The 25,743-nt window shown below is 40.4% G+C and overlaps 1 protein-coding gene across 3 annotated transcripts in view; it reads left to right on the forward strand.

Moving 5' to 3' along the window:
* The window catches only part of nol10 (nucleolar protein 10), a 59,197-nt gene extending 48,132 nt beyond the window's left edge, over positions 1 to 11,065 (forward strand). For all 3 annotated transcript variants that reach the window (XM_087977741.1, XM_043677888.2, XM_087977737.1), the window contains 4 exons: positions 556 to 729; positions 4,707 to 4,942; positions 6,948 to 7,050; positions 10,653 to 11,065. In XM_087977741.1, the coding sequence (XP_087833867.1) occupies positions 556 to 729; positions 4,707 to 4,942; positions 6,948 to 7,050; positions 10,653 to 10,772 (633 nt within the window). In that variant the 3' untranslated portion in view covers positions 10,773 to 11,065. The remainder of the gene's footprint in view (positions 1 to 555; positions 730 to 4,706; positions 4,943 to 6,947; positions 7,051 to 10,652) is intronic.
* The last annotated feature ends 14,678 nt before the right edge of the window (positions 11,066 to 25,743 follow it).

A 25,743-nucleotide genomic window follows, 5' to 3' on the forward strand; every position in this document is an offset into this window, starting at 1 on the left:
TTTGAGATGTTGGTGATGTGAAATTTTTCTGAAAAAGCTGACTTTTAAAATTGTCCACCTATGTAAACCTAGCCAGGAAGTTTCTGATCTTGGAGACAGCAAATTTTTCAGCCTCTTAAGTGTGATATATTTTGTACATTTCTCAAGTTTCCTCAATTAGTTCTGCTTTCTGATATTCTTTTCTTGACTCTTGTATTTTTCTTCGTCTTTCATATTGTCCATCAGAGTAGCTCTTAATCCACTGTAATTTCAACCTTAATTTTGTGAACTATCAGGAAGGAAAATATGCGGACCTAGAAACTGGTGCTTCTGGTTGCTCATCCAATTAATAAATAACAAAAGTTTGTCCATCCCTACAATACATATGGTGTACAAATATAATTCCATCTTTCTTGATTTTCTTTGTATATATTCCCTGTCTATTCACTCTGCATAAATTTTGATTTTCTTACACTCTAAATTTCTGTTCATTACAAGAATACCCAAATAACCAGTTATTTCTAAAGAATATGGCAGTCATGATTTGTCACAAACATAAGACATATTTGTTTTCAGAGTCTACCCAATATTCTGCGAGATGAGCGTTTCAAGGTCATGTTTGAAAATCCAGACTTTGAAGTGGATGAAGCCAGTGAAGAATTTAGACTTATAAATCCCATAGTCTCCAAAGCCTCAGAAAAAAGGAGGAAAAAACTTAAACAACTACAAGAACACATACAGGCTGAACAGGTAACATTCACTTTAAAAATGTTGGCAGCATCTTAATAGTGAGCCATGTGGTTTAATATCAGCTTCTTAGAAGTTTTACAAATTAATTGTTACTGATAACCAATGTGTTTGTAAAACCAGCTTGATACAAGAGTCTTAATCTATACACCACAAGAGGTTTAAAAGAAACATCTGCATTAAGTGGAAAGGATTTGTTTTTTCAAGCCCAAAGATTGTAGGAAGAGGATGTTTCCAAATAAGATGTTTCAAATTGTTTCTAACTTTTATAAAGTTGTGTATTTATATAGGAAAAGAATATAGGAAATTCATGTAAGAAATTAGTCATTCCAAATTTTAGTTACAAATTGTATTCTGTGGAAACTGCATAAAGTGTTGCAGATAAAATCCACGGCATTTTATGTTCAGCTGAGCAGCAGAATGTTCTTCCCGTGCAAATATGTTTGTTTGCAGCACTTGTTCAATCGTTCTTTGTTTAACAAGTGGCTTCATATTGTAACTGGCAGAAAGAAGGGACGGCTCAGTGGTGAGCACTGCTGTCTCACAGCACCAGGGACCCAGGTTTGATTCCAGCCTTGGGCGACTGTCTGTGTTTGCACATTCTCCCCATGTCTGTTGTATTTATTAAATGAGCACTGCGGTGGGTAGTATAGAGATATATTTTGTGATCACATGTCTAAATTATTGCCAGCTTTATCTTTTTTTATTTTCAAAGACGGTGGTGAGTTGCTGCCTTGAACCACTACAGGCTGTTTGGCATAGGTATACTCTCAATGTCATTAGGGACGTGGCTCCAGGTTGTGGTTCTGTTCGCCGAGCTGGAAGTTTTTGTTGCAAACGTTTCGTCCCCTGGCTAGGTGACATCCTCAGTGCTTGGGAGCCTCCTGCGAAGCGCTTCTTTGATGTTTCCTCCGGTGTTTATAGTGGTCTGTCCCTGCCGCTTCCGGTTGTCAGTTTCAGCTGTCCGCTGTAGTGGTTGGTATATTGGGTCCAGGTCGATGTGTTTGTTGATGGAGTTTGTGGATGAATGCCATGCCTCTAGGAATTCCCTGGCTGTTCTCTGTCTGGCTTGCCCTATGAAAGTAACCACCCCAACACACAAACGAAACTGCATCAGGACACTATTCAAAAGGGCCACAACACACTGCAGTACACCAGAACTGCAAAAAGAAGAAGAGGAACACCTATACAAGGTATTTGCCAAAAACGGATACCCGCGCAACTTCATCAACAGATGCCTAAGAGAAAGACCACGGAACGAGGACATACCACAACCAAAAGGACTAGCCACACTACCATACATCAGGAGCATCTCAGAACTGACAGCCAGACTGCAACCCCTAGGACTCATAACGGCACACAAACCAACAGCCACGCTCAGACAACAACTCACCAGAACGAAGGACCTGATACCCAACATGAGCAAAACTAATGTAGTGTACAAAATACCATGCAAGGACTGCACAAAACACTACATAGGACAGACAGGAAGACAGCTAACAATCCGCATACATGAACATCAACTAGCCACGAAACGACACGACCAGCTATCCTTAGTAGCCACACACGCAGACAACAAGCAACATGAATTCGACTGGGACAACACTACTATCATAGGGCAAGCCAGACAGAGAACAGCCAGGGAATTCCTAGAGGCATGGCATTCATCCACAAACTCCATCAACAAACACATCGACCTGGACCCAATATACCAAACACTACAGCGGACAGCTGAAACTGACAACCGGAAGCGGCAGGGACAGACCACTATAAACACCGGAGGAAACATCAAAGAAGCGCTTCGCAGGAGGCTCCCAAGCACTGATGATGTCGCCTAGCCAGGGGACGAAACGTTTGCAACAAAAACTTCCAGCTCGGCGAACAGAACCACAACAACGAGCACCCGAGCTACAAATCTTCGCACAAACTTTGTGGCTGTAGGATTTTGACTGAGTAACCCTAAAGGATTAGTGATATATTTTCAAGTCGGGATGCTCATGGCTTGGAGGGGGACTTGGATGGAGTGGTATCCCTCTGCTGCACTTGTCCTTCTCGATAGTGCTTATGGGTTTGAAAGGCGCTGTGAAAGGAGCTTTAGTGAATTTGTGTTGTGCATCTTGTACACAGTACATACTGCTTGTACTAAGTGTCAGTGGTGAAGGGAATGTATGTTTGTGGAGGTGGTGTCATTCAAGCTGAATTCCAGAGGGAGGAGAGAATAATTGTCCTGTCATCAAGCTGCATTTGACCGACTGGCATCAAGGCACCCTAGGAAAACAGGAGTTGGTAGGAATCAGTAGGGTGAGGGGTTGGGGTAACTCTGGTTAGTCATACCTGGTACAAATTAAAATGGTTGTGATAGTTGGAGATCAGTTATATCAGTCACAGGACATTGCTGCGTAAGTTCTTCAGGAGAGTGCTTTAGGTCCAATCATCTTTAGCTCCTTGATCAATGACCTTCTCTGTAGAAGGTCAGAACTGGAGGATGGTCGCTGATGATTGCTCAGTATTCAGCATCTTTTGCAGCAGTCCTTGTCCATTGATAGCAAGATCTGGATAATATCCAGGCTTGAGCTGAGAAGTAGCAAATGACATTCGTGCTACACAAGCGCCAGGCAGTGACAATCTCCAAAAGAGAAAAACTAATGGCCCTTGATATGCAATGAATCTCCCACTATCAGCATCCTGGGGATTAACATTTCACAGAAAGTCAGTATTTACATGGCTGGTCCACATGAGTGCAAAAGTAGGTCAAATTCTAGGAATCCAGCAGTGCAGAATTCACCATCTACAAGGTGCAAGTAAGGAAAGTGATGGAATACTCCCCACTTGCATGGTTGAGTGCAGCTCCAACATGCTCAAGAAGCTTGGTACTATCCAGAACAAAGTAGCCTGCTTTATTGGCATCAAATTCACAAACATTCACTCCCCCCCCCCCGTCTCCAACACGCATTATTAGCATTGTGTACATCTCTAAGATGCACTGCAGAAATTCACCAAAGCTCTGTAGACAGCATTCTCCAAACGTAACTACTACCGGACAGAAAACAAGGATAGCAGATGTGAGAATGTGATCATCTTCAAGTTCCCCTCCAAGCCGCTTGCCATCCTGACATGGAAATATTTTGCCATTCCTTCAGTGTCACGGGGACACAATTCTGGAAGTCCTTCCGAACAACATTGTGGCTGTACCTATACAAAATTATTGCGTCAGTTCAGGAAGACCTTCTGAAAGGTAATTAAGGATCAGAAACAAATGCTGGCCCAGCCAGCAAAGGTAGATCCTCTGAATTTAAAGCAACATCTTGTGTGGATTTTTCTTGTTTCCTTAAACTTGCAACCTGTTCAAATATAGCATGAAAGTTCAGATACATGAAAATTCATAGCAAAACTAGAGTTGAATTGTTTTATTTGAAAATGCTATTTCTAATAACTCATTTGGACAAAATGCTGGGGCTGTTTTCCTTGGAGTGTCACGTGCTGAGGGGTGACCTTAAAGAGGTTTATGAAATCATGAGGGGCATGGATAGGGTAAATAGACAAGGTTCAAAATGAGAGAAGGGGAAAGATTTAAAAGGGTAGCTAAGGGGCAACTTTTTCATGCGGAGTGTGGTACCTGTATGGAATAAACTGCCAGAGGAAGTGGTGGAAGCTAGTACAGTTACAAGATTTAAAAGGCAGCTTGATGGGTATATGAATAGGAAGAGTTTAGAGCAATATGGGCCAAATGCTAGCAAGTGGGACTAGATTAATTTAGGATATCTGGCCAGCATGGACAAATTGGACCAAAGGGTCTGTTTCCATGCTGTACATCTCTATGACTAATTATGTTAAAAATTAAAAGTTGGTTAGTATTAATGGTGACCCATGAAATGATTTAAGCACAAGAATGAGAGTAGTAAAACAAATGTTTTTTTTAAAATTGTGGGCATTTTCAGAATTTGAGTTTGTACATATAAATGTACGTTTGTGATCTATAGGAGGAAGACGAATTAGAAGGAAAACCAAGTGATGCTGAGAGCTCTGAAAGCTCTGATGATGATCGTGGATGGGTTGAAGAAGTCCAAAAACAGCACAAACTCCTGCGCGCAGAACAGAAATTGAGACTGATGGAAGACGATCAGCAAATTCATTCAAAACCAAAATTTTTTGAAATCAAAACTGGGGAAGAGTTCAAGAGTTTTAAAAATGCTGCCCAAAAACATAAGTTGCTCAAGTGAGTGTGGCTCCTATGTTTCAATAAACTGCACAGTGTCAAAAAAAACTTAAATACAGATTTCCTGAGTACCAGAGGGATGAGATTCTACCAGCTCTTGAGTTACATCTGTGCTTCTTAAACTTTTAACCTCTTAACATTTTTAATGCTTGAAAATTGTCACCATCCTCTGTAAAGATCTGTTAGAGATGCTGAATTACTGTTGTAAGGTGATCAAAGGTCAATGGCAGCAATTGCATCAGAACTCTCAACACCCTAATTTTAGCTCTTGACCCCATTTAGATTAGATTAGATTAGATTACAGTGTGGAAACAGGCCCTTCGGCCCAACAAGTCCACACCGACCCGCCGAAGCGAAACCCACCCATACCCCTACATTTACCCCTTACCTAACACTACGGGCAATTTAGTATGGCCAATTCACCTAACCTGCACATCTTTGGACTGTGGGAGGAAACCGGAGCACCCGGAGGAAACCCACGCAGACACGGGGAGAACGTGCAAACTCCACACAGTCCGTCGCCTGAGTCGGGAATTGAACCCGGGTCTCTGGCGCTGCGAGGCAGCAGTGCTAACCACTGTGCCACCGTGCCGCCCACCGTGCCGCCCATTTAGGGTCCTGCAAATAACTTTGGGGACTCCTAGGTCAGACTGTAGGGCATCTTTTTTAAAAAAAAGCTATAAAGAGAGATTACATAGACTAGCTTTGTATTCCTTGTAATATAAGGTTAACGGGTAATCCAAAGATTTTTTAGTATTTTCAAAGAAACGTTTTGCTGTTGTGGAAGTCTTGGGGACTTTATCTTAACATCACAGCTAGGCATTTTCAGGGAAGAGTTAATAAACACTTCACACAAAGTGGTAGAAGTGTGGAGTTTTTCCCACAAAAATGTAGTAGATGCTATCTCCAATTAATTTTCAACCTAAATTTGGTGGATTATTGCAAGCCCAGGATAAAATGAGTGAATGATGTTAGGATACAGATTGACCACAATTACATTGAATGACAGAATAATACATTATTGAGATATGTTATTGTTCCTCTCCTATCTCCCAGTGAGAAATCTGGAAAAGCTTTCTTACTCTTTAATAGAAGGTATCAAAAACTAACTGAATGTAAAACAGTATTTGTGGGCATTTGATGAAATGTTCGTGTTGCTTTGTTTAGCTGGTGGCCTTGGTTTTTTTTAATCAAAGTTGTAGGTTCATGTTCTATTCTGGGTATGGTTGTGTAATCTATGCAGATACTTCAGTGGAACACTTCTAGATTATATTGAATTATGGGCCTTGTCTACCTGCTGAGATTATATAAAAGATACTATGGCACTATTTAAAAAAGAACAGGGAGTTCTTTCTGTCCTGAGCAGTGTTAGTTGTTCAGCTAATACCTTAGCATCAACAGTAACTAATCATTCACCTGACCTAACTGTGTCTAGGTTCTTGTAACATGCAGTTTGACGACCAAGTTTGCCTCTAGAACATTGACGGTACTTCAAAAGTTAACGCATGTTTTTGGTGTTCGAGAGGAAACGTATAAAGGAAGTTTGTTCGTTCTTATTGCAATTCTGCAAAATGTAAATGATGAATCAAAGTATTAAATTGTAGGTCTGTTACTTATATGAACTGCATTGTTCTGCCAGCCAACCCCCCCCCCCCCCCCCCCCCCCTCCCCTCACCACCACAATGCACACGCGCACACACTCTTGCTTTGTTAGTTGAGGATGTTGGGTAAGTGAAAGAAATTGTTGAATAACCTGAATTTTTTTCAATCCATTATCTTTTGGGGTCCGAGGTGTTTGCATATTGAAACCCTATCTTAGCATGATCTCTGCTTTGAAGTATTTATGAAATCTTGATCTCATGCCATGGTAGCCTCCAAAATAAAATTACTGATCAACTTAATTGCAGTTATGCTATATATTTTATAAATCTGGCACTAATATCCTGTAGAAATATACAAAATATAATTTCTAACTTTGCCAATATTTTTGTTTCCAATTGTACAGAACAACACTTGAAGATCGCTTGAAACATGAGGAAAAGACTGGAACACTTCATCTATCTGACACCACTGTAGGCAGCAAACAGCTAACATTCACACTTAAAAAGGTGAGTTAAATCCACAATATGTAGAATATTTCATCAAATTCCTGACTTGTGCTTTGTAGGTGGTGGTCAGGCACTTGAGAGATGGGTGAATGATTTGCAGAATTCCTAACCTCTGGCCTGTTCTTGTAGAACAAATATTTTATATGGTTGGTCCAGTTCATTTCGGATCAGTGGTAACCCCCAAGTTGCTGTTAGTGGGATTTCAGCAATGGTAATGCTATTGAACATCAAGAGGTGAAGGTGAAATTCTCTCTTGTTGGAGATGGTCAATGCCTGGCACTTGGATTACTCAGATGTTAGCTGGTTTTTTTTAATCCCAAATCCTATTCACTGCAATTTTTCTAGGGCTCACTGAAAAGCTCCCTTGATGTCCACTGTTGCCTCACTTCTTAAATTCAATTCTTGTGTCCACATTTGGACCAAGGCTGTAATTTACTCAGATGTGGAAAGTGTGTGTTACTGGCAAAGGCAATTATTTGTTGCCTGTCCCTTACCTTCCTTGCACTGAATGGCTTTTGAAGCCATTTAGTAGGATTGCTAAGAGTCAGTCACATTGTTGTGTCTCTGGAGTCATTGTTAGGTCATACTAGGCTTTTTAAAATCTTTTAGGGTGTACAACTCAGGAATGTTCTATAAATAATTGCTGGAAAAGAAAATACTTTGATTTGCAATTCAGGTTCCTTGTTCATTGGCCATAAGTCATAGGAGCAGAATTAAGCCATTCATCCCATCGAGTCTGCTCCACCATGGCTGATATTTTTCTCGTTCTCATTCTCCTGTCTCCTCTCCATAACTCTTAATCCCCTTACCAATCAAGAACCTATCTCTGTCAATGATTTGGCCTCCACAGCACTCTGCAGTAATGAATTCCACAGATTCACCATCCTCCGCTTGTCCCTTCATTCTGAGATGGTACCCTCAGATCCTAGTCTATCCTACTAATGGTAACATCTTCTCCAAGTCCACTCTATCCAAGCCTCTTGGTTTCAATCAGATCCCCCTTCCTCATCCTTGTAAACCCCAAGTACGGACCAGAATCCTCAAATGCTCCTCACATGATAAGCTGTGCATCCTAAAATCATTCTTGTGAACGTCCTCTAGAACCCCTCCAATGTCAGCAAATCTTTCCTTAAAAACAGGGCCCAAAACTGCATGATCTAAATGCTATGACCATAGCCTTATATAGCCTCAGCAGTATATCTCTGCTCTTGAATTCTAGCCCTCTTGAAATGAATGCCAACATTTCATTTGCATTCCCAATTGCCACTCAACCTGCATATTAACCTTAAAAAAAAAAAAAAAAAATCCTGACCGAGGGCTCCTATGTCTTTTTGTGCTTCAGATTTCTGAAGTCTTTCCCCATTTAAATAATAGTCTATGCCTCTATTCTTCCTGCCAAAGTGTATAACATCGCACTTGCCCACATTCAGTTCCATCTGCCACTTTTTGTCCACTCTCTTAACCTACCCATTTCCACAAGACTATCTTCCCCTCTACATATCTATGTGTGGTCTGTAAACTTGGCAATAATGCCCTCAGTTTCTTCATCTGTTAATGAAGATTGTTAATATGACTTGAATAGTTATGGTCCCAACTACAGAACCCCACTTTTCAGTGGCTGCCGTCCTACCTTCTGCCAATCTTCTATCCATGCCAATTCCTTGCCCCTAGCACCATAGGCTCTTACGTTATTTAGCAGCCTTGTGTACGGCACCTTGTCCAAGGCCTTCTGGAAGTCCAAATAGATCACCTCTGCTGGCTTTCCTTTCTCTGTACCTTAACGAATTTTAACAGATTTATCAAGCATGAGCACCCGTTGATGAAGCCGTGCTGAATCAGCCCTATTTTACCATGCACCTCCAAGTACTCTGCAATCGCATCCTTAATAAATGACTCTCAAATCTTACAAAAAGGATACTCATTTTGGATCATTTGACTAGAGGTTTGCTTACTGTGTCACTGCTTTATGTAATGTACAATGACCTTGAATTGGGGTTGCAAACATTTATTCAAATCAAACTTTCAATAATGTTTTCAGCTAGGTTTGTTTAATCCTTCAATTAATAATAATCTGATCCAGTGTAAATGATTTGTTATGAATGTGACTGACATAAAGCACAAACCCCATCTTGCATAATTGCCTTAAACAAATTGCAAACCTCCAACAGGGACTTGGAAATATACAGAAAATGACTAGATCGGCAATTTGCCAGATTACTGCTTTGGTGAAGGTTTAAATCTAACTCCAGTGTGCACTCAATGTTGTAACAACAAAGTCATGCTAAAAATAACAGTTTTCCAACTTGCACTTTATCCATGTTATAAATTCTCTTTCTCGTGGAGATTATTTTAAAAACTACAATGTTCATTTTAAATCAGTATTAAAATTTCATTGGTGATACAGTGGGGAAAAATCAAATTGGTCCTATAGGAGCACTATTCCGAGTTGAGGAAATGGTTGCCTTGTTCGACAGTTAATTGACCACCATTCTGTTTTTGACATCTAATGCTAATGGAGTAGCAAAAGAAATGTTCTGTTCTCAGCATAAACACTTGCAACTTTGAACACAAGCATTGACTATTAAAGCAACCAGGAGAAAGTGAGGACTGCAGATGCTGGAGATCAGAGTTGAGAGTGTGGTGCTGGAAAAGCACAGCCAGTCAGGCAGCATCCGAGGAACAGGAGAATTGACGTTTTGGACAAGAACCCTTCATGAGGAATGAGGCTTGTGAGCTGAGGGGGTGGAGAGATAAATGAGAGGGGGTGGGGCTGGGGGAGGAAGTAGCTGAGAGTGCAATAGGTGGGGGGTAAAGGTGATAGATTGGAGAGGAGGGTGGAGGTGGAAAGGAAGATAGGCAGGTAGGACAGTTGATGAGGGCGGTGCTGAGTTGGAAGGTTGGAACTGGGATAAGGTGGGGTGAGAGGAAATGAAGAAACTGGTGAAATCCCCATTGATCCCATGTAGTTGGAGGCAGGGTGGGAGGAGGTGCAGTCCAGGTAGCTGTGGGAGTCGGAAACCTCCTAAAGTTCAGTGATGAAAGTGGGACAATTAAGGAAAAGTAGGATGGGATATTAGGATTGGATGACGACCTGACACCCATCCAGTCCAGAAGGATTGAATGATTGGTTTTTTGATTGTTTTATGTTTTAATGAAACTATGAAAACTCTATGCTGCTAATAACTTTTTCTCCTTTGGCAAATTAAAAAAGATTTGTACCTTAACATGCACAAACAAAAAAAGAGTTCTTATTCTTTTCAGCAGCTTCTAAAACAACTGACCATCAAACTACCATGTTGATTGTGGGGATAAAACCCCATCTAATCACTAATGTCTTTTAGAGAAAGAAACCTCCCAACACATGATTCCAGACACAGTGATATAGTTGACTTTTAACTCAAATGTCCTAACATTTATTCAGTTCAAGGGGTGGTTGAATTCACTGGAAGAATAAGTATCTCAAACTAGTCGTCTCCATTTTTCTTTTCTCTCATTCTCTGCTGCATTCATTCCTTTTTTCTGAATGTAAGGCACTTTGATGTGCCTTTCTGCATATCATGCAAAATACAAGCTATTCATTCATCTCAACCTTTTCTTTGTAGTCGGAACAGCAAAAGAAGCGACAAGAAGCTGAAAAGCAGCATCATGAAGAAAGAAGACGACTTAGACGTTCTGCAGGACACCTCCAAGGCAAAGCAATGCAAAGGAAGCCATTCTTCTAAAACAAGAATTCTATGGTTCCCATGTTACTTCCTCAATAAATAACTAGGAGCCAAATAATTCCAAAACACTGGTGTCAGCACCATCAGCTATAAGTAAGGCGAAAGCAAAGACCATTTGCAGTGGCTCCAGACAGGAACACTCACTATCTGCTTCTTCAGATTAGATGGTCTAGAAGAATAAAGATGCAAGACCGTGAAGTTTTATATTTGTGAATAACATTCTCCACAAAAGACTAAATAGTTTGTATTTATAAATAGAAGATTCTTTTTAAAATTATAAAATATTGTTCATATTTTGTCTTGAGTCTACTTTTTTGCTGAGTTAGAATTTTCCATCTCCTGAGTAGAAATCAAAACAACTAGTTAGTATTGTTTCAAATGAAACAAGCAACTGTGTTCTTTGAGTGGAATTTGTTCAGTTTATAGATGCCAAAGTCTAGAAACTGTTGACTTTGTTTTATTCCTGAACATTTTTTTTTCAAGCATTCTTTAAAAGTATACTGAAACACTGCAGAGGATTTATAAATACTGTACAAGCTCTGGATCTTTTTGTCTAGGCAAACCAAAGATCCTATATAATTTTTTTTGCCTTTTTCTCTCCCATTTGCTCCTCTCCTCTCACCCTTTTCTCAGTCTGCCTGCAGAGTGCGGAATATTTAAGCAAGCAGTTAATTTGGATCAGTTCCATTCATCATGCCTTAGCCTTGTATACATGCATCTGAATTAGGAGCAGGCCATTCACTCTGGTAAAGCTCTTCTAACATGTGATAAAGTGGTGGCTGATGTAATTGTGGCCTTTACTTTCCTATCTTTTCCTTTGCTGTTTGGCACCCTGAACAATCCAGAATCTATCAAACTCAGCTTTTGTTACTCCCTTATTGCAAAGAGAGGTCTATAGATTAGTGACCCTCAGAAATTTTCCACATTTCCATTCGTCTCTCCCACAAGGCAATACACACTTTCAGCATCCACTCTATCAATTCCCCTTATGATATTATTGAAATAAGATAACCTGTCCATTTCCTGAGCTCCAATCGGTGCTGATTAGTTACTGTATCTCCATGCTAATTTTTTGTAATTCAAGTACCAGGACACCAAATCCTTCTATACCACAGTTCTGCAATCTCAATTTAAATAAATGCTGCTTTTCTATTCTTCCTGCTGAAGTGTAGTATTCCCTCCAGCTTGCTGCATCATTTAATAAGATAATGGCTGATCAACACTTAAATGTCTTTTACCCACACTACCCCCATAACCCTCTACACCATTTATAGTCCGAAATCTATCAATCTCTGCATTAAACTCTATCTTAAGCTTTATAAATCTTTGAAAGTAGCAGAACAAGTTGATGTATGGAAACCCTATTCATGCATCCCTTTCAAAATGATGCCATTTAACATGTATAACCCCACTCATTCTTCCTCTGAAAGTGCATCACTTCAGTGCTTTGCATCAAATTTTATCTTGTCAAATGATTGATTATTCAATACTACTATCTTTTTCACTATTTACTACTCTCAGTTTTGTCGTCTGAAAAGTAAAAGAAAATGCTGTATAACCCAAATCCCAGTCAACAATATAATGTCATCCTTGATGGGTTAATATTGACTCCTATGATGTACTTTCCTGACTGAAAAACAACTTGTCATTAGTCTCGGTTTTTCGTCACTTGGACACCTTTGTCTCTCTGCTGCTATTTACAATTCTATTAACTTTAAATATATTTAATCTATAATGTTGCCAAAGCCTTTGAAAGTCAGCTTGCACAACATAAACTTCACTAACTTTGGCAACCCTTCTCTAAATTATATCTGTGAATTATAGTGTTTACCTTTAAAACAATGTTAGCTATCATTTTGTACACCAAGGAGAACCAATCGATGTTATCTACCTGGACTTCAGGGCGGCCTTTGACAAGGTGCTGCACAGGAGGCAACTGAGTTAAGATAGGGGCCCATGGTGTCAGCATGGATAGAAGCTTGGCTGTCTGGCAGAAAATGGAGATAAAAGGGTCTTTCTCAGGATGGCAGCCATGACAAGTGGTGTTCTGCAAGGCTCGATTTTGGGACCACAACTTGTTCATTATATGCATTAACGATTTAGATGAAGGAACTGAGGACATTCTGGCTAAGTTTGCATTAGATACAAAGATAGTTGGAGGAACAGGTAGCATAGAGGAGGAGGGGTGGCTCCTGAAAGATTTAGACAAGTTAGGAGAGTGGGCAAAGAAGTGGCAGATGGAGTACAACGTGGGAAAATATGAGGTCATGCACTTTGGTAGGAAGAATAGAGACATGGACTATTTTCTAAAAGGGGATAAAATTCAGAAGTCAAAGAGACTTGGGAGTTCTAGTCCAGGATTCACTCAAAGTAAATTTGCTAATTGAGTCAGTAGTTAAGAAAGCAGATGCAACGTTGGCACTTATTTTGAGAGGACTTCAATATAAAAGCAGGGAGGTACTTCGGAAGCTCTGTAAGGCTCTGATCAGACCATATTTGGAGTATTATGCACAGTTTTGGGCCCAATATCTCAGGAAGGATGTACTGGCCCTGGAGCATGTTCAGAGGAGATTCACGAGAATGGTCTCAGGAATGAAAAGATTAAAATATGGGGAATGTTTGAGGACTCTAGGTTTATACTCGGAGTTTCGAAGGATATGGGGGGATCTATTTGAAACATACAGAATACTGAATGGCCTGGACAGAGCAGATATTGGGAAAATGTTTCCATTGATAGGAGAGACTCGGCATAGCCTTCGAGTAAAGGGAAGACCTTTTAGAACTGGGATATGGAGAAACGTCTTCAGCCAGAGAGTGGTGAATCTATGGAATTTGTGCAACAGAAGGCTGTGGACGCCAGGTCATTGAGTATATTTAAGATTGAGATAGATAGGTGAGGATCAAGGGTTATAGGGAGAAAGCAGGAGAATGGGTTGAGAAATTTTATCAGCCATGATTGAATGGTGGAGCAGTCTTGATGGGCTGAATAGCCTAATTTCTGCTTCTATATCTTATGGTATTAACTAATTTTCCAAGTTCTTTTAAAAAATTACAGGACGAGACTGGGATAATCTAAATATTTGGGTTAGAGTCTCAGTGTATTTTCCTAAACACACTGAAGCTTAAACTCCTCCTGCAGTGTAATACAATTTATTCAGTTTGATCAGTTCATTGATAATTGAGTTTACCAATGGATTTCGTGCTTGAATTTGCATGCAATATTATACTTCTGATGATTTGCATTTAGTTGAATAATCAAAAGTATCCAATTTCTTCACTACCATCTTCAATAAATATGACAGCTTCATTGTCATGTCACAGTTTCATCAGATGCAGTTAAATCAGGTTTTTGTGCAAGGGAAATCTTTAATGCAGTTCTTTGAAGAAGTTGCTGTGGATAAAATAGTATATTGACATACTTTACTTGAATTTCTAGACTGTGTTCGATAGGTGCCACATCAAAGATTATTTTGGAAAATAAAAGCTCATTGATAGAAGATTGCTTTGCTGCAGAAGACAAAAATGCATACGTGCATCTTTGGCAGGAGTGTAGCGCTGCAGAGATATGTGCTTAGGAATTAATGTTTTACAATTTTCATCAGTTACTAAATGAGTGGAGTATTGTTAACTAAATTTGCAGATGACACAAATGTGTAGTGAAGTATATTGTAAAGAAGATGCAAGGAGTGTATTGATGAATATGGATAGCTTTAGTAATAGGCAAAGATCTCAAAGGTGGAGTATAATGTGATAAAATGTAGAATTGATCACTTTGGAAAGAAGAATAAAAGAGGTTATTTAAACAGAAAAAAACCTGGGGAATTCTAAGGTTCAGAGGGATTTGGTGTTCTAGTATGAGTCACAAAGTTAGTGTGCAGGTACAACATTTATATAAATGGTTTGGATGTGAACATAGGAGGAATAGTTTGTAAGTTTGCAGATGACACCAAAATTGGAGGTGTAGTGAAGAAGATTACCTCAGAGTACAATGGGATCAGAATCATATGGGCCAATTGACCTAAGAGTGGCAGATGAAGTTGGATTTAGATAAATGTGAAGTGCTGCATTTTGAAAAGGCAAATCGGGGCAGGACTTGGCCACTTTAATGGTAAGTTGCTGGGGAGTGTTGCTGAACAAAGAGACCTTAAAGTGCAGGTTCATAGTTCCTTGAAAGTGGAGTCGCAGGTGGATAGGATAGTGAAGAAGGTGTTTGGTATGTTGTCTTTGTTGTTCAGTGCATTGAGTAAAGGAGTTGGGAGGTCTTGTTGTGGCTGTACAGGACATTGGTTACACCACTATTGGAATACTGTGTACAATTCTGGTCTGCCCGCTATAGAAAGGATGTTGTGAAACTTGAAAGGGTTCAGAAAAGATTTACAAGGATGTTGCCAGGGTTGGAGGGCTTGAGCTACAGGACCGGGCTGAATAGGTTGGAGCTATTTTCTCTGGAATGTCGGGTGTTGAGGGTGACCTTAGAGGTTTATAAAATCATGAGGGGCATGGGTAGGGTAAATAGACAAGATCCAGAACTAGAGGATATGGGTTTAAGGTGCTAGGAGAAAGATTTAAAAGGTACCAAAGAGGCAACGTTTTCCTGCAGAGAGTGGTGCATGTATGGAATAAGCTGCCAGAGGAAGTGGTGGAGGCTACAATTACAACCTTTAAAAGGCAGCTGGATAGCGAAGGGTTTGAACGATATGGGCAAATGCTAGCAAATGGGACTAGGTTTATTTCGGATAGCTGGTCAGCATGGTCAGGTTGAACAGAAGGGTCTGTTTCCGTGCTGTATATCTCTTTGACTCTTATCCCGTATTATGAAAGGAATTAGATATTAGATGTCAGGATGGTATGCTTGAGTTTTAGAGACCATACCTCAAATGCTATGTGCCGTTTTCATCTCTTTACATAATGAAAGCAGAAATTGCATGGGAGGTGGTTCAAAGGAGATTTACTAGATTTCAATTGTATTCTGGTACTAGAGAGAGTTTCTAGTCAACTATTAGTACATGCCACTAGATCTTTTTTTTTAAAAAAGTTTTTTTTTCTCTCTTGTTGGAACTAAAACAATAAACCTGTTACTTATTGCCTGGATTTGCTTGGCTGCTGCAAAATCACTTGATGTCCAACCAAATAGTGGATGGCATACAGCACACATTAAAGCTTTCAATTTCTATAATTGATCATAGCCTGTGTACTACTGAATATAAAACCAGGAAAGCACATGATTATGTTCAATCCAGAAAATGCCCAAATAATTACAATATCCAACTTCCAATATCCTTCTGTTAGGGGCAGACAAATATTCCCTGGGATATAAAAAATCTTACACACACATTCTATTAATGTTGAACTGATTCTCAGTGCCCTAGCTCCTTGACTTTACCTTTGTGTTTAAATCCCTTCAGAACATCTCTAATTTCCATTAATCTCCAGCCATTTCAGGATATGTGCATTCTACTACAAATCTTGCAGCCCCACTCAAAACATTATTGCTAATGTCTTCAGAAATATGTCTAAACTCTTCTGTCATCTGCAGGCTCCTCATTTTTTAAAAGCCCAATTACTTCAGACGAACTTTGATTTCAACATTTTTCTCCCCTCCTTACCTAGAAATTGTCTTAACCTTGTTTTTCTTGTACATGCTAGGTGAATGCAACCTGTTGCTGTTGATGGCAATACTGTTTTAATGCATATTAGAGCACTGATATTAGATGCCAAAAAGTGGGAGGTTGCAGATGTACTGCCCCAGGCAGACCAACCAACTGTGGATGACGTGTTGAACACTGTCGTAGACCCAGCAGGAAAAGATTGAACTTAGTAGATTGGCAGTATCTTGTAACCAATCAAAGGAAGGATTGTCAATGTTTGGAAACAGGCCACATGTCTGTCCACAAAGAACAGTCATAAATCTACAGTGATCTTTTATATTTGGGAAATTGAAGACTTTTTTTTTAAAAAAGTGAAATTTTACTCCAGCAACATTCTTGTAAACCAAAGTTCCATCATTATTTACTTGTCCTGCAGTCAGAAAGAAAGAAATGTGAACCATGTGTTTTTCTTTCTAACTTCGACAATACTGTGGGTGATGGGTAATCTTGCTGTTGTAGAATCAATTCTAACAAGTTCTTTAACTGTGACTCTAAACATTTAGAGCCAGAATTTTAATGAGAGTCGTGACAGAAATTGTAACAAAGCTTCAATGCATCTTGCACCTGTTTTTTTTATAAACAATTGAATATTAGTTAAATGTCACGAGAGGTAAAGATTGTGGACTTGAGGCAAGATTCCGATCAGTATGACCTCACTGAGTGAAAGAGGCTTACGATGCCAAATAGTTCATGGTTTTGGCCAAGTGTAGCAGTTGTTATACAGCAATTCCAGTAGAAAGTAGTTAATGTTCCAGAATTCTGGAATTCTTGAACAGGTTTTGAAAATACTTCAGATTTTGCAGTATCATACATTGTAGCTGTAAGGCTACTCTAAATGAAGGCTCTTTTAGACACCATATGGGACCACAGCAAAGTTTAGTTGCTCTAAACCTGATATCAGAAGAAATTAATTTAAATGACTCAGTCCTGCTGTTGTGTGCTTCCTCCTTAAACAGATTTACCAAACAATGGTTGTGTGCCTTTAAACTAATTTCTTCTGGCACAGTTTTGTTGGAGTGACGAAGTTTTAACATTTCTTTAATGCTGTTGCATTTTTGCAACAATGTCAAAAATATAATGACCTTGTAACTCTAAATGCATGGCTTTGGTGTATGAATAACATCTCTCCAAGCATGCAAATGTAGCTATGACAAAGTAGCAAAATTACATCAATTGTACATGATACTTACTATCAGTCATGGAACACAGGTTCCTAATCATTTTGCACAATTTGTATGTTCAGAGCAAGGTCTAAAATTCTGCCAATTTAGCTGAGCTGGATCAGAAATCTCAGTTGCAAACTGAATTGCAACAGAGAAAGTGATTGTTCTTATCTGATGTGAGTATATGTATTGTAGACAAAACCTCACTTCAAGTTAAACATTTATGTCAAAAATGGGTTTGCTAGTGCATTCCGACAGTAGCTCACTGATTAAGGTAGTGAATATTAGTCTCACAGATCAGGAGATGCCAAAATGGGAATCAGTATACAATCCTGTCAAGCCTCTGTATCACTGAGAGGCAATCGGCCGTTGTTTTTACTGATCATGACCAGTATCCAGTAATTCTGGTGGGACTGCATATGAGGACATCCGATATAGAAGCATAAGATTGGCACTATTGCCATTGAGCAAAATAACAAAATTGTGAATTGTAGTGCCATTTAACAAAGTAATACATCCTGCTTCACAGGAACAATTACACAAAAGATTGAGCCAAAGAAAGAAATATTAAGTGTGTGAGCAGAAAGCTCGGACAGAGGTAGGTTTTAATGAGTATCTTAAAGAAAGAAATTGAGGTGGAGAAATAAAGGGGTTGAGGAAGGGAATTTCAGAATTTAATGTCTGGACCTTCATAGTTACTCATAAGGCAAGTTCAGGTAGAACTTGGAAACACTAAAATTGTAAATGGTAACATGAATGCAGATCTTATAGTGGAAATGAAGTGTTTTAAATGAAACTGATCAGCTGGCCAAAGGAGAGGTACTCAAAGATAATCTGTGTTAAGTTAGTTATTTGCTTATATATAACAGGAAAGTCTGAAGACTATGAATTGGAGAGAAGCTCGTGCCAATTAATATTAAAAAATCAATAAGCTTGATGTCAGATATCAAAACATTATTAGAAGTGAGCAAGATGTTAAATTCTGGGTAATCCAAGATGGAGAACGGGAAAAGTTTGTGGCTGTAAGAGCTGCTCCTTTTTGGAGGTATTTTAGGTGTTGGAGGTGATTTCCTCGAATTCCAGGAGCAGCAATTACTGTTTTATATGCTGTTGCATTGTTTTGGAACTTTGGAAAAGGTAAGTCAAAACAACAGCACTTTTAAAAGGGAGAAGGACAGACAATAGGCAGCACATGGTCAGTGAAGAAGAGAGAGAAAAAACTGACACAGCTGTGAATCTGCGCAGTTACTACCTTTGCTGTTTGACTTCTTGTATCTCTGGACATCTGAGTGCATCTAGGAAAACGTAAACAGTGAAACTCACAACTGATCTTGGAGAAACCTGTTGGGAGAGGTCACAGCATAGAAACATAAGTGCAAAGTTTTGTGTAGCCTTGCTGTAAATCTACAATAGTGAGTCCGGTGGGTTCTTTCTTGATTATGTTTTATTGAGATCTGTATCTTCATTAAATTTTAAAAACATAAGCCAAAAGTATTAGTTAGCTTAGAGCAGTGTTTTTAGAGCAATACAACAATGCTATTTTCTGGGTCTGTAGATTGTGAAGGAGCATAAATGGCCTTTATTAGAGTGATATGCTCTTGTTCAATGTGGGAGTTGAGAGTGAGTCTAAGTTTTACTGAGGATTATATCTGCAATAGATATCTTTGGTTGCGAATTCTAACAGATTGAATGGATCAGTTAGAACGACAGAGGCAATGAGGAATTTACAAGAGCAAAGGGGTGTGATGGATGGCAGTTATTGGAAGTGAGGAAAGCCGCAGATATAGTCCGATTCATGGGTTAACTCCTGGAAAGATAGGAGAGGTAGGCAGATAGCACAGGAGTCTTCTGTGGCTATCCCCATTAGCATGATGGACTCTCAAGGGAATGCAGCACGAACAGCCAAGTTTCTGGTATCATGACAGGCTCTAATATAATGAGGCTTATGTTAGGTTCCAAGTGATCAATTGTGTTAGGGGACTCTCTAGTCAGAAGCACAGACAGATGTTTCTTTGGCCAGCAATGAAAAATCAGAATGGTGTGTTGTCTCCTTGGTGTCAGTATAAAGAGGGTGCAGAATATTTCCAAAGGGGAGAGGGACCAGCAGGAGGTCATTGTACCCATTGGAACCAACGACATAGGAAGGGAAAAGGATGAAATTTTGAAGGGAGAATATAGAAAGTTAATCAGGAATTTAAAAATGAGGTCCTCAACGATAGTAATATCTGGATGACTCCCGGTGCTGAGAGCTGGTTAGGAGGATAGAGCAGATGAAGTATGGCTAAGGAGCTGGTGCATGGGAGAAGGGTTCATGTTTTTGGATCATTGGAATCTCTTCTGGGGTAGACGCGACCTGTACAAGAAGGATGGATTGCATCTGAATTGGAAGGGGAATAATATACTGACAGGGAGATTTGCTAGAACTGCTCGAGAGGATTTAAACTAGTAGGGGGATGCAATGGGACCCAAGAGATAGTGAGGAAGGAGATCAATTTGAGACTGGTACAGTTGAGAAAAGGAATGAGTCAAACAGGGCAGGTAGGAACAAAGCCGAGAACAAGGTAGGACTGATAAATTAAACTGCATTTACTTCAATGCAAGAGGCCTAACAGGGAAGGCAGATGAACTCAGGGCATGGTTAGGAACATGGGACTGGGATATCATAGCAGTTACAGAAATGTGGCTCAGAGATTGACAGGACTGGCAGCTTTAATGTTCCAGGATACAAATGTGATAGGAAGGATAGAAGGGGAGGCAAGAGGAGGGGGGAATGGCGTTTTGATAAGGAATAGTGTTACAGCTATACTTAGGGAGGATATTTCTGGGAATACATCCAGCGATGTTATTTGGGTAGAACTGAAGAATGAGAAAGTGATAACCTTATTCGGATTGTATCATAGAGACAACCCCACCACCACCACCACCAAATAGCAGGAAATTGAGAAACCAATTTGGAAAGAGATTTCAATTATCTGTAAAAAGTAATAGGGTGGTTATGGTAAAGGATTTTAACTTTCCAAACATTAACTGGGACTAGATGGAGAGGAATTTGTTAAGTGTGTACAAGAAAATGTTCTGATTCAGTATGTGGATGTACCTACTCTTGAGAAATAAGGCAGGGCAGGTGACTGAGGTGTTAGTGGGAGAACACTTTGGGACCAGCGACCATAATTCTATTAGTTTTAAAATAGTGATAGAAAAGAATAGACTGGATCTAAAAATTGAAGTTCTAAATTGGAGGAAGGTTAATTTTTATGGTATTAGGCAAGAACTTTCAAAAGTTGATTGGAGCAGATGTTCGCAGGTAAAGGGACGGCTGGAAAATGGGAAGTCTTCAGAAATGAGATAACGAGAACCCAGAGACAGTATATTCCTGTTAGGGTGAAAGGGAAGACTGGTAGGTATAGGGAATGCTGGATTCTGGATTAGTGGTGCTGGAAGAGCACAGCAGTTCAGGCAGCATCTGAGGAGCAGTGAAATCGACGTTTCGGGCAAAAGCCCTTCATCAGGAATAAAGGCAGAGAGCCTGAAGCGTGGAGAGATAAGCTAGAGGAGGGTGGGGGTGGAGAGAAAGTAACAGAGTACAATAGGTGAGTGGGGGAGGGGATGAAGGTGATAGGTCAGGGAGGAGAGGGTGGAGTGGATAGGTGGAAAAGGAGATAGGCAGGTAGGACAAGTCATGGGGACAGTGCTGAGCTGGAAGTTTGGAACTAGGGTGAGGTTGGGGAAGGGGAAATGAGGAAACTGTTGAAGTTCACATTGATGCCCTGGGATTGAAGTGTTCAGAGGCGGAGTATGAGGCGTTCTTCCTCCAGGCATCTGGTGGTGAGGGAGCAGCGGTGAAGGAGGCCCAGGACCTCCATGTCCTCGGCAGAGTGGGAGGGGGAGTTGAAATGTTGGGCCACGGGGCGGTGTGGTTGATTGGTGCGGGTGTCCCAGAGATGTTCCCTAAAACGCTCTGCTAGGAGGCGCCCAGTCTCCCCAATGTAGAGGAGATCGAATTGGGAGCAACGGATACAATAAATGATATTGGTGGATGTGCAGGTAAAACTTTGGATGTGGAAGGCTCCTTTAGGGCCTTGGATAGAGGTGAGGGAGGAAGTGTGGGTGCAGGTTTTACAGTTCCTGCGGTGGCAGGGGAAGGTGCCAGGATGGGAGGGTGGGTTGTAGGGGGGCGTGGACCTGACCAGGTAGTCACGGAGGGAACGGTCTTTGCAGAAGGTGGAAAGGGGTGGGGAGGGAAATATATCCCTGGTGGTGGAAATGTCGGCGGATGATTTGATTTATGCGAAGGTTGGTAGGGTGGAAGGTGAGCACCAGGGGCATTCTGTCCTTGTTACGGTTGGAGGGGTGGGGTCTGAGGGCGGAGGTGCGGGATGTGGATGAGATATATTGGAGGGCATCTTTAACCACGTGGGAAGGGAAATTGCGGTCTCTAAAGAAGGAGGCCATCTGGTGTGTTCTGTGGTGGAACTGGTCCTCCTGGGAGCAGATATGACAGAGACGGAGGAATTGGGAATACGGGATGGCAATTTGGGAAGAGGTGTAATCCAGGTAGCTGTGGGAGTTGGTTGGTTTGTAAAAAATCTGTGTCAAGTCGATCATCATTAATGGAGATGGAGAGGTCCAGGAAGGGGAGGGAGGTGTTAGAAATGGTTCAGGTAAATTTGAGGTCAGGGTGGAATGTGTTAGTGAAGTTGATGAATTGCTCAACCTCCTCACGGGAGCATGAGGTGGTGCCAATGCAGTCATCAATGTAGCGGAGGAAGAGGTGGGGAGTGGTGCTGGTGTAATTACGGAAGATCAACTGTTCTACGTAGCCAACAAAGAGACAGGCATAGCTGGGGCCCATACGTGTGCCCATGGCTACCCTTTTGGTCTGGAGGAAGTGGGAGGATTCAAAGGAGAAATTGTTAAGGGTGAGGACCAGTTCGGCCAAACGAATGAGTGTCGGTGGAAGGGTACTGTTGGGGATGTCTGGAGAGGAAAAAACAGAGGGCTTGGAGGCCCTGGTCATGGCAGATGGAGGTGTGCTGGATGTCTAGAGGAATTGGGGGTTTGGTTAAGAAAAAGAAGGAAACATATATGAGGCATAGATAGGAGAGATCGAGTGAATGCTTAGAGTATGAAGGCAGTTGGAGTATACTTAAGAGGGAAATCAGGAGGGCAAAAAGGGGAAATGAGATAGCTTTGGCAAATAGGGTTATGGAGAATCCAAAGAATTTTTACAAATATATTAAGGGCAAATAGGTAACTGCGGAGAGAATAGGACCCTTCAAAGATCAGCAAGGCAGCCTTTGTGTGGAACTGTAGGAGATGGGGGAGATTCTAAACAAGTATTTTGCATCAGTATTTACTGTGGTGAAGGACATGGAAGATCCAGAATGGAGGGAAATTGATGGTGACATCTTGAAAAATGTCCATATTAAAGAAGAGGAGGTGCTGGATTTCTTGAAATGCATAAAGGTGGGTAAATCCCAGGACCTGATCAGGTGTACCCTAGAACTCTGTGGGAAGCCAGGGAAGTGATTGCTGGGAGCCTTGCTGAGATATTTGTATCATCAATAGTCACAGATGCAGTGTCAGAACACTGGAGGTTGGCTAACATGATGCCACTATTTAAGAAAGGTGGTAAGGAAAAGTCAAGGTACTATAGACAGGTGAGTCTGACGTCCGTGGTGGACAGAATTTACACATATTTTGAAAGGCAAGGACTAATTAGGGATAGTCAGCATGGCTTTGTGCGTGGGAAATCATGTCTCACAAATTTGAATTTTTTCAAGAAGTGACAAAGAGGATTGATGAGGACAGAGCGGTGGAAGTGAAGTATTTGGACTTCAGTAAGGCAAACAACAAGGTTCTCCATGAGAGACTGGTTAGCAAGCTTAGATCTCATGGAATACAGGGAAAACTAGTCATTTGGATGCAGAATTGACTTGAAGGTAGAAGACAGGAGTGTGGTGGTAGAGGATTGCTTTTCAGACTGGAGGCTTGTGACCAGTGGAGTGCCACAAGGATCTGTGCTGTGTCCACTATTTTTCATCATTTTATATAAATATTTGGATGTGAACATAATAGGCATAGTTAATAAGTTTGCAAATGACACCACAATTGGAGATGTAGTGGACAGCGAAGAAGGTTACCTCAGATTACAATGGGATCTTGATCAGATGGGCCAATGGGCTGAGGAGTGACAGATGGAGTTTAATTTAGATAAATGAAAGATGCTGCATTTTGGAAAAGCAAATCAGAGCAAGACTTATACACTTAATGGTAAGGTCCTGGGAGTGTTGCTGAACAAAGAGACCTTGGAGTGCAAGTTCATAGTTTCTTGAATGTAGAATCGCAGATAGATAGGATAGTGAAAAAAGTGTTTGGTAAGCTTTCCTTTATTGGTCAGAGTATTGATTATAGGAGTTGGGCGGTCATGTTGCAGCTGTACAGGACATTGGTTATGCCACTTTTGGAATATTGCATGCAATTCTGGTCTCCTTCCTATTGGAAGGATGTTGTAAAACTTGAAAGGGTTCAGAAACGATTTACAAGGATGTCGCCAGGGTTGGAGAATTTGAGCTAAAGAAGAGGCTGAATAGGCTTGGGCTGTTTTCCCTGGAGCTTCAGAGGCTGAGGGGTAACCTGAGAGGTATATAAAATCAGGAGGGGCATGGATTGGATAAATAGACAGTCTTTTCCTTGGGATGAGGGAGTCCAGAACTGGAGGGCATAGGTTTTGGGTGAGAGGGGAAAGATATAAAAGGGACCTAAGGGGCAATGTTTTCACACACAGGGTGGTGCATGCATGGAATATGCTGCCTGGGGAAGTGGAGGAAGCTGGTACAATTGCAGCATTTAAAAGGCTGGGTATATGAATAGGAAGGGTTTAGAGGTATATGGGCAAAATGCTGGCTAATGGGACTAAATTAGGTTGAGTTATATGGTCAGTATGGACAAGTTGGGCCGAAGGATCTGTTTTGTGCTGTACATCTGTGACTCTAAGATATTTTGTACAGCTACCTTGCTGGAGACAGTTGTTAGGTCCTTGCAATATAGTATTGAAGAAAAGGTAAAGTTTTATCAACCAAGTTGAGTTCTTTGAGGAGATTGCTAGATTAATGAAGGTATGTTAATACATTGTCATTTTCAAAAAAACTTTAACAATGTGCTGCACAAAACATTGCTATTAGATCATGTGGAATTGGAGGGTGAATTCCTGGGTTAGATCGAAAATTTATTGTCCTCACATAGTGGGTTACCATTCGTGATAGTGATTCCAATCACCAACTCATGACATTCCACGAGAATCAATGTTCTTCTCAATCTATATTAATGATCTGAATGAAGCCATTAGGATTACTGTCTGCAAACTATATTAAAACAAGCCAGTATTAGTACACTTCAGAAAGACAACCAGCTCTAGTCACTTTCGTGTATTGGGCTATCAATACAGACAACTGTATTATGGGGTTAGTACCAAACTCAAAAATAATGAGCATTCTACCAATTGATCATGTAATCCGTCTCGTTTTTCATTCCTTTTCAATTCAGGTTGAGATCTGGTTCCCATGGGGTCAGACTTTCAATATCTTATCCAGGTAACTTTTTTTAATGCCTGATCCTGAATAGTGAACTGTGCTAAATATGTGAACATAGCATATAAAATGGCATCCTTAAGAGCATGTGGCCAACGTTTGTAATTTTCCCTCTTATCATGAATGTTTTACTGCAAGCACTTTATCTTTTGAACACCATATGCCTTATTGCCTGAAACATAAGTGGTATATCTGTCACAAAATAAGAGAAACAAAGGACTCTTCCTATCGAGAAAGATGTCACTGAAACTAGCTATGGTGTGAAACATAATTTACTCATAAATGCAGAGCAATCCATTGATTATAATGTCCTAGCTAGTTATTTGATGAGTCTGCAGATTATGTGGTACAGGACCACCCTGTCTTATCATATTGTAAACAGAATGATTTCAATGTCTGTTTGCTGATGTGTTTCATTGAGCTATGTTTTTATCTACTTTTTCATTGTCAAATGATGTATACTGTGAAACTTATACTCATTATTGTTACAACATGTAAGCTTGCATGTATTTCATGTTTTTAACATAATGTCCCAAGGTTTACATAAATGGACATAATGAAAGAAGATAGT

Source organism: Chiloscyllium plagiosum, unplaced genomic scaffold, assembly GCF_037043375.1.
Source record: "Chiloscyllium plagiosum isolate Xiang-an unplaced genomic scaffold, Cpla_swu_hap1 HiC_scaffold_3, whole genome shotgun sequence".
Lineage (NCBI taxonomy): Eukaryota > Metazoa > Chordata > Chondrichthyes > Orectolobiformes > Hemiscylliidae > Chiloscyllium > Chiloscyllium plagiosum.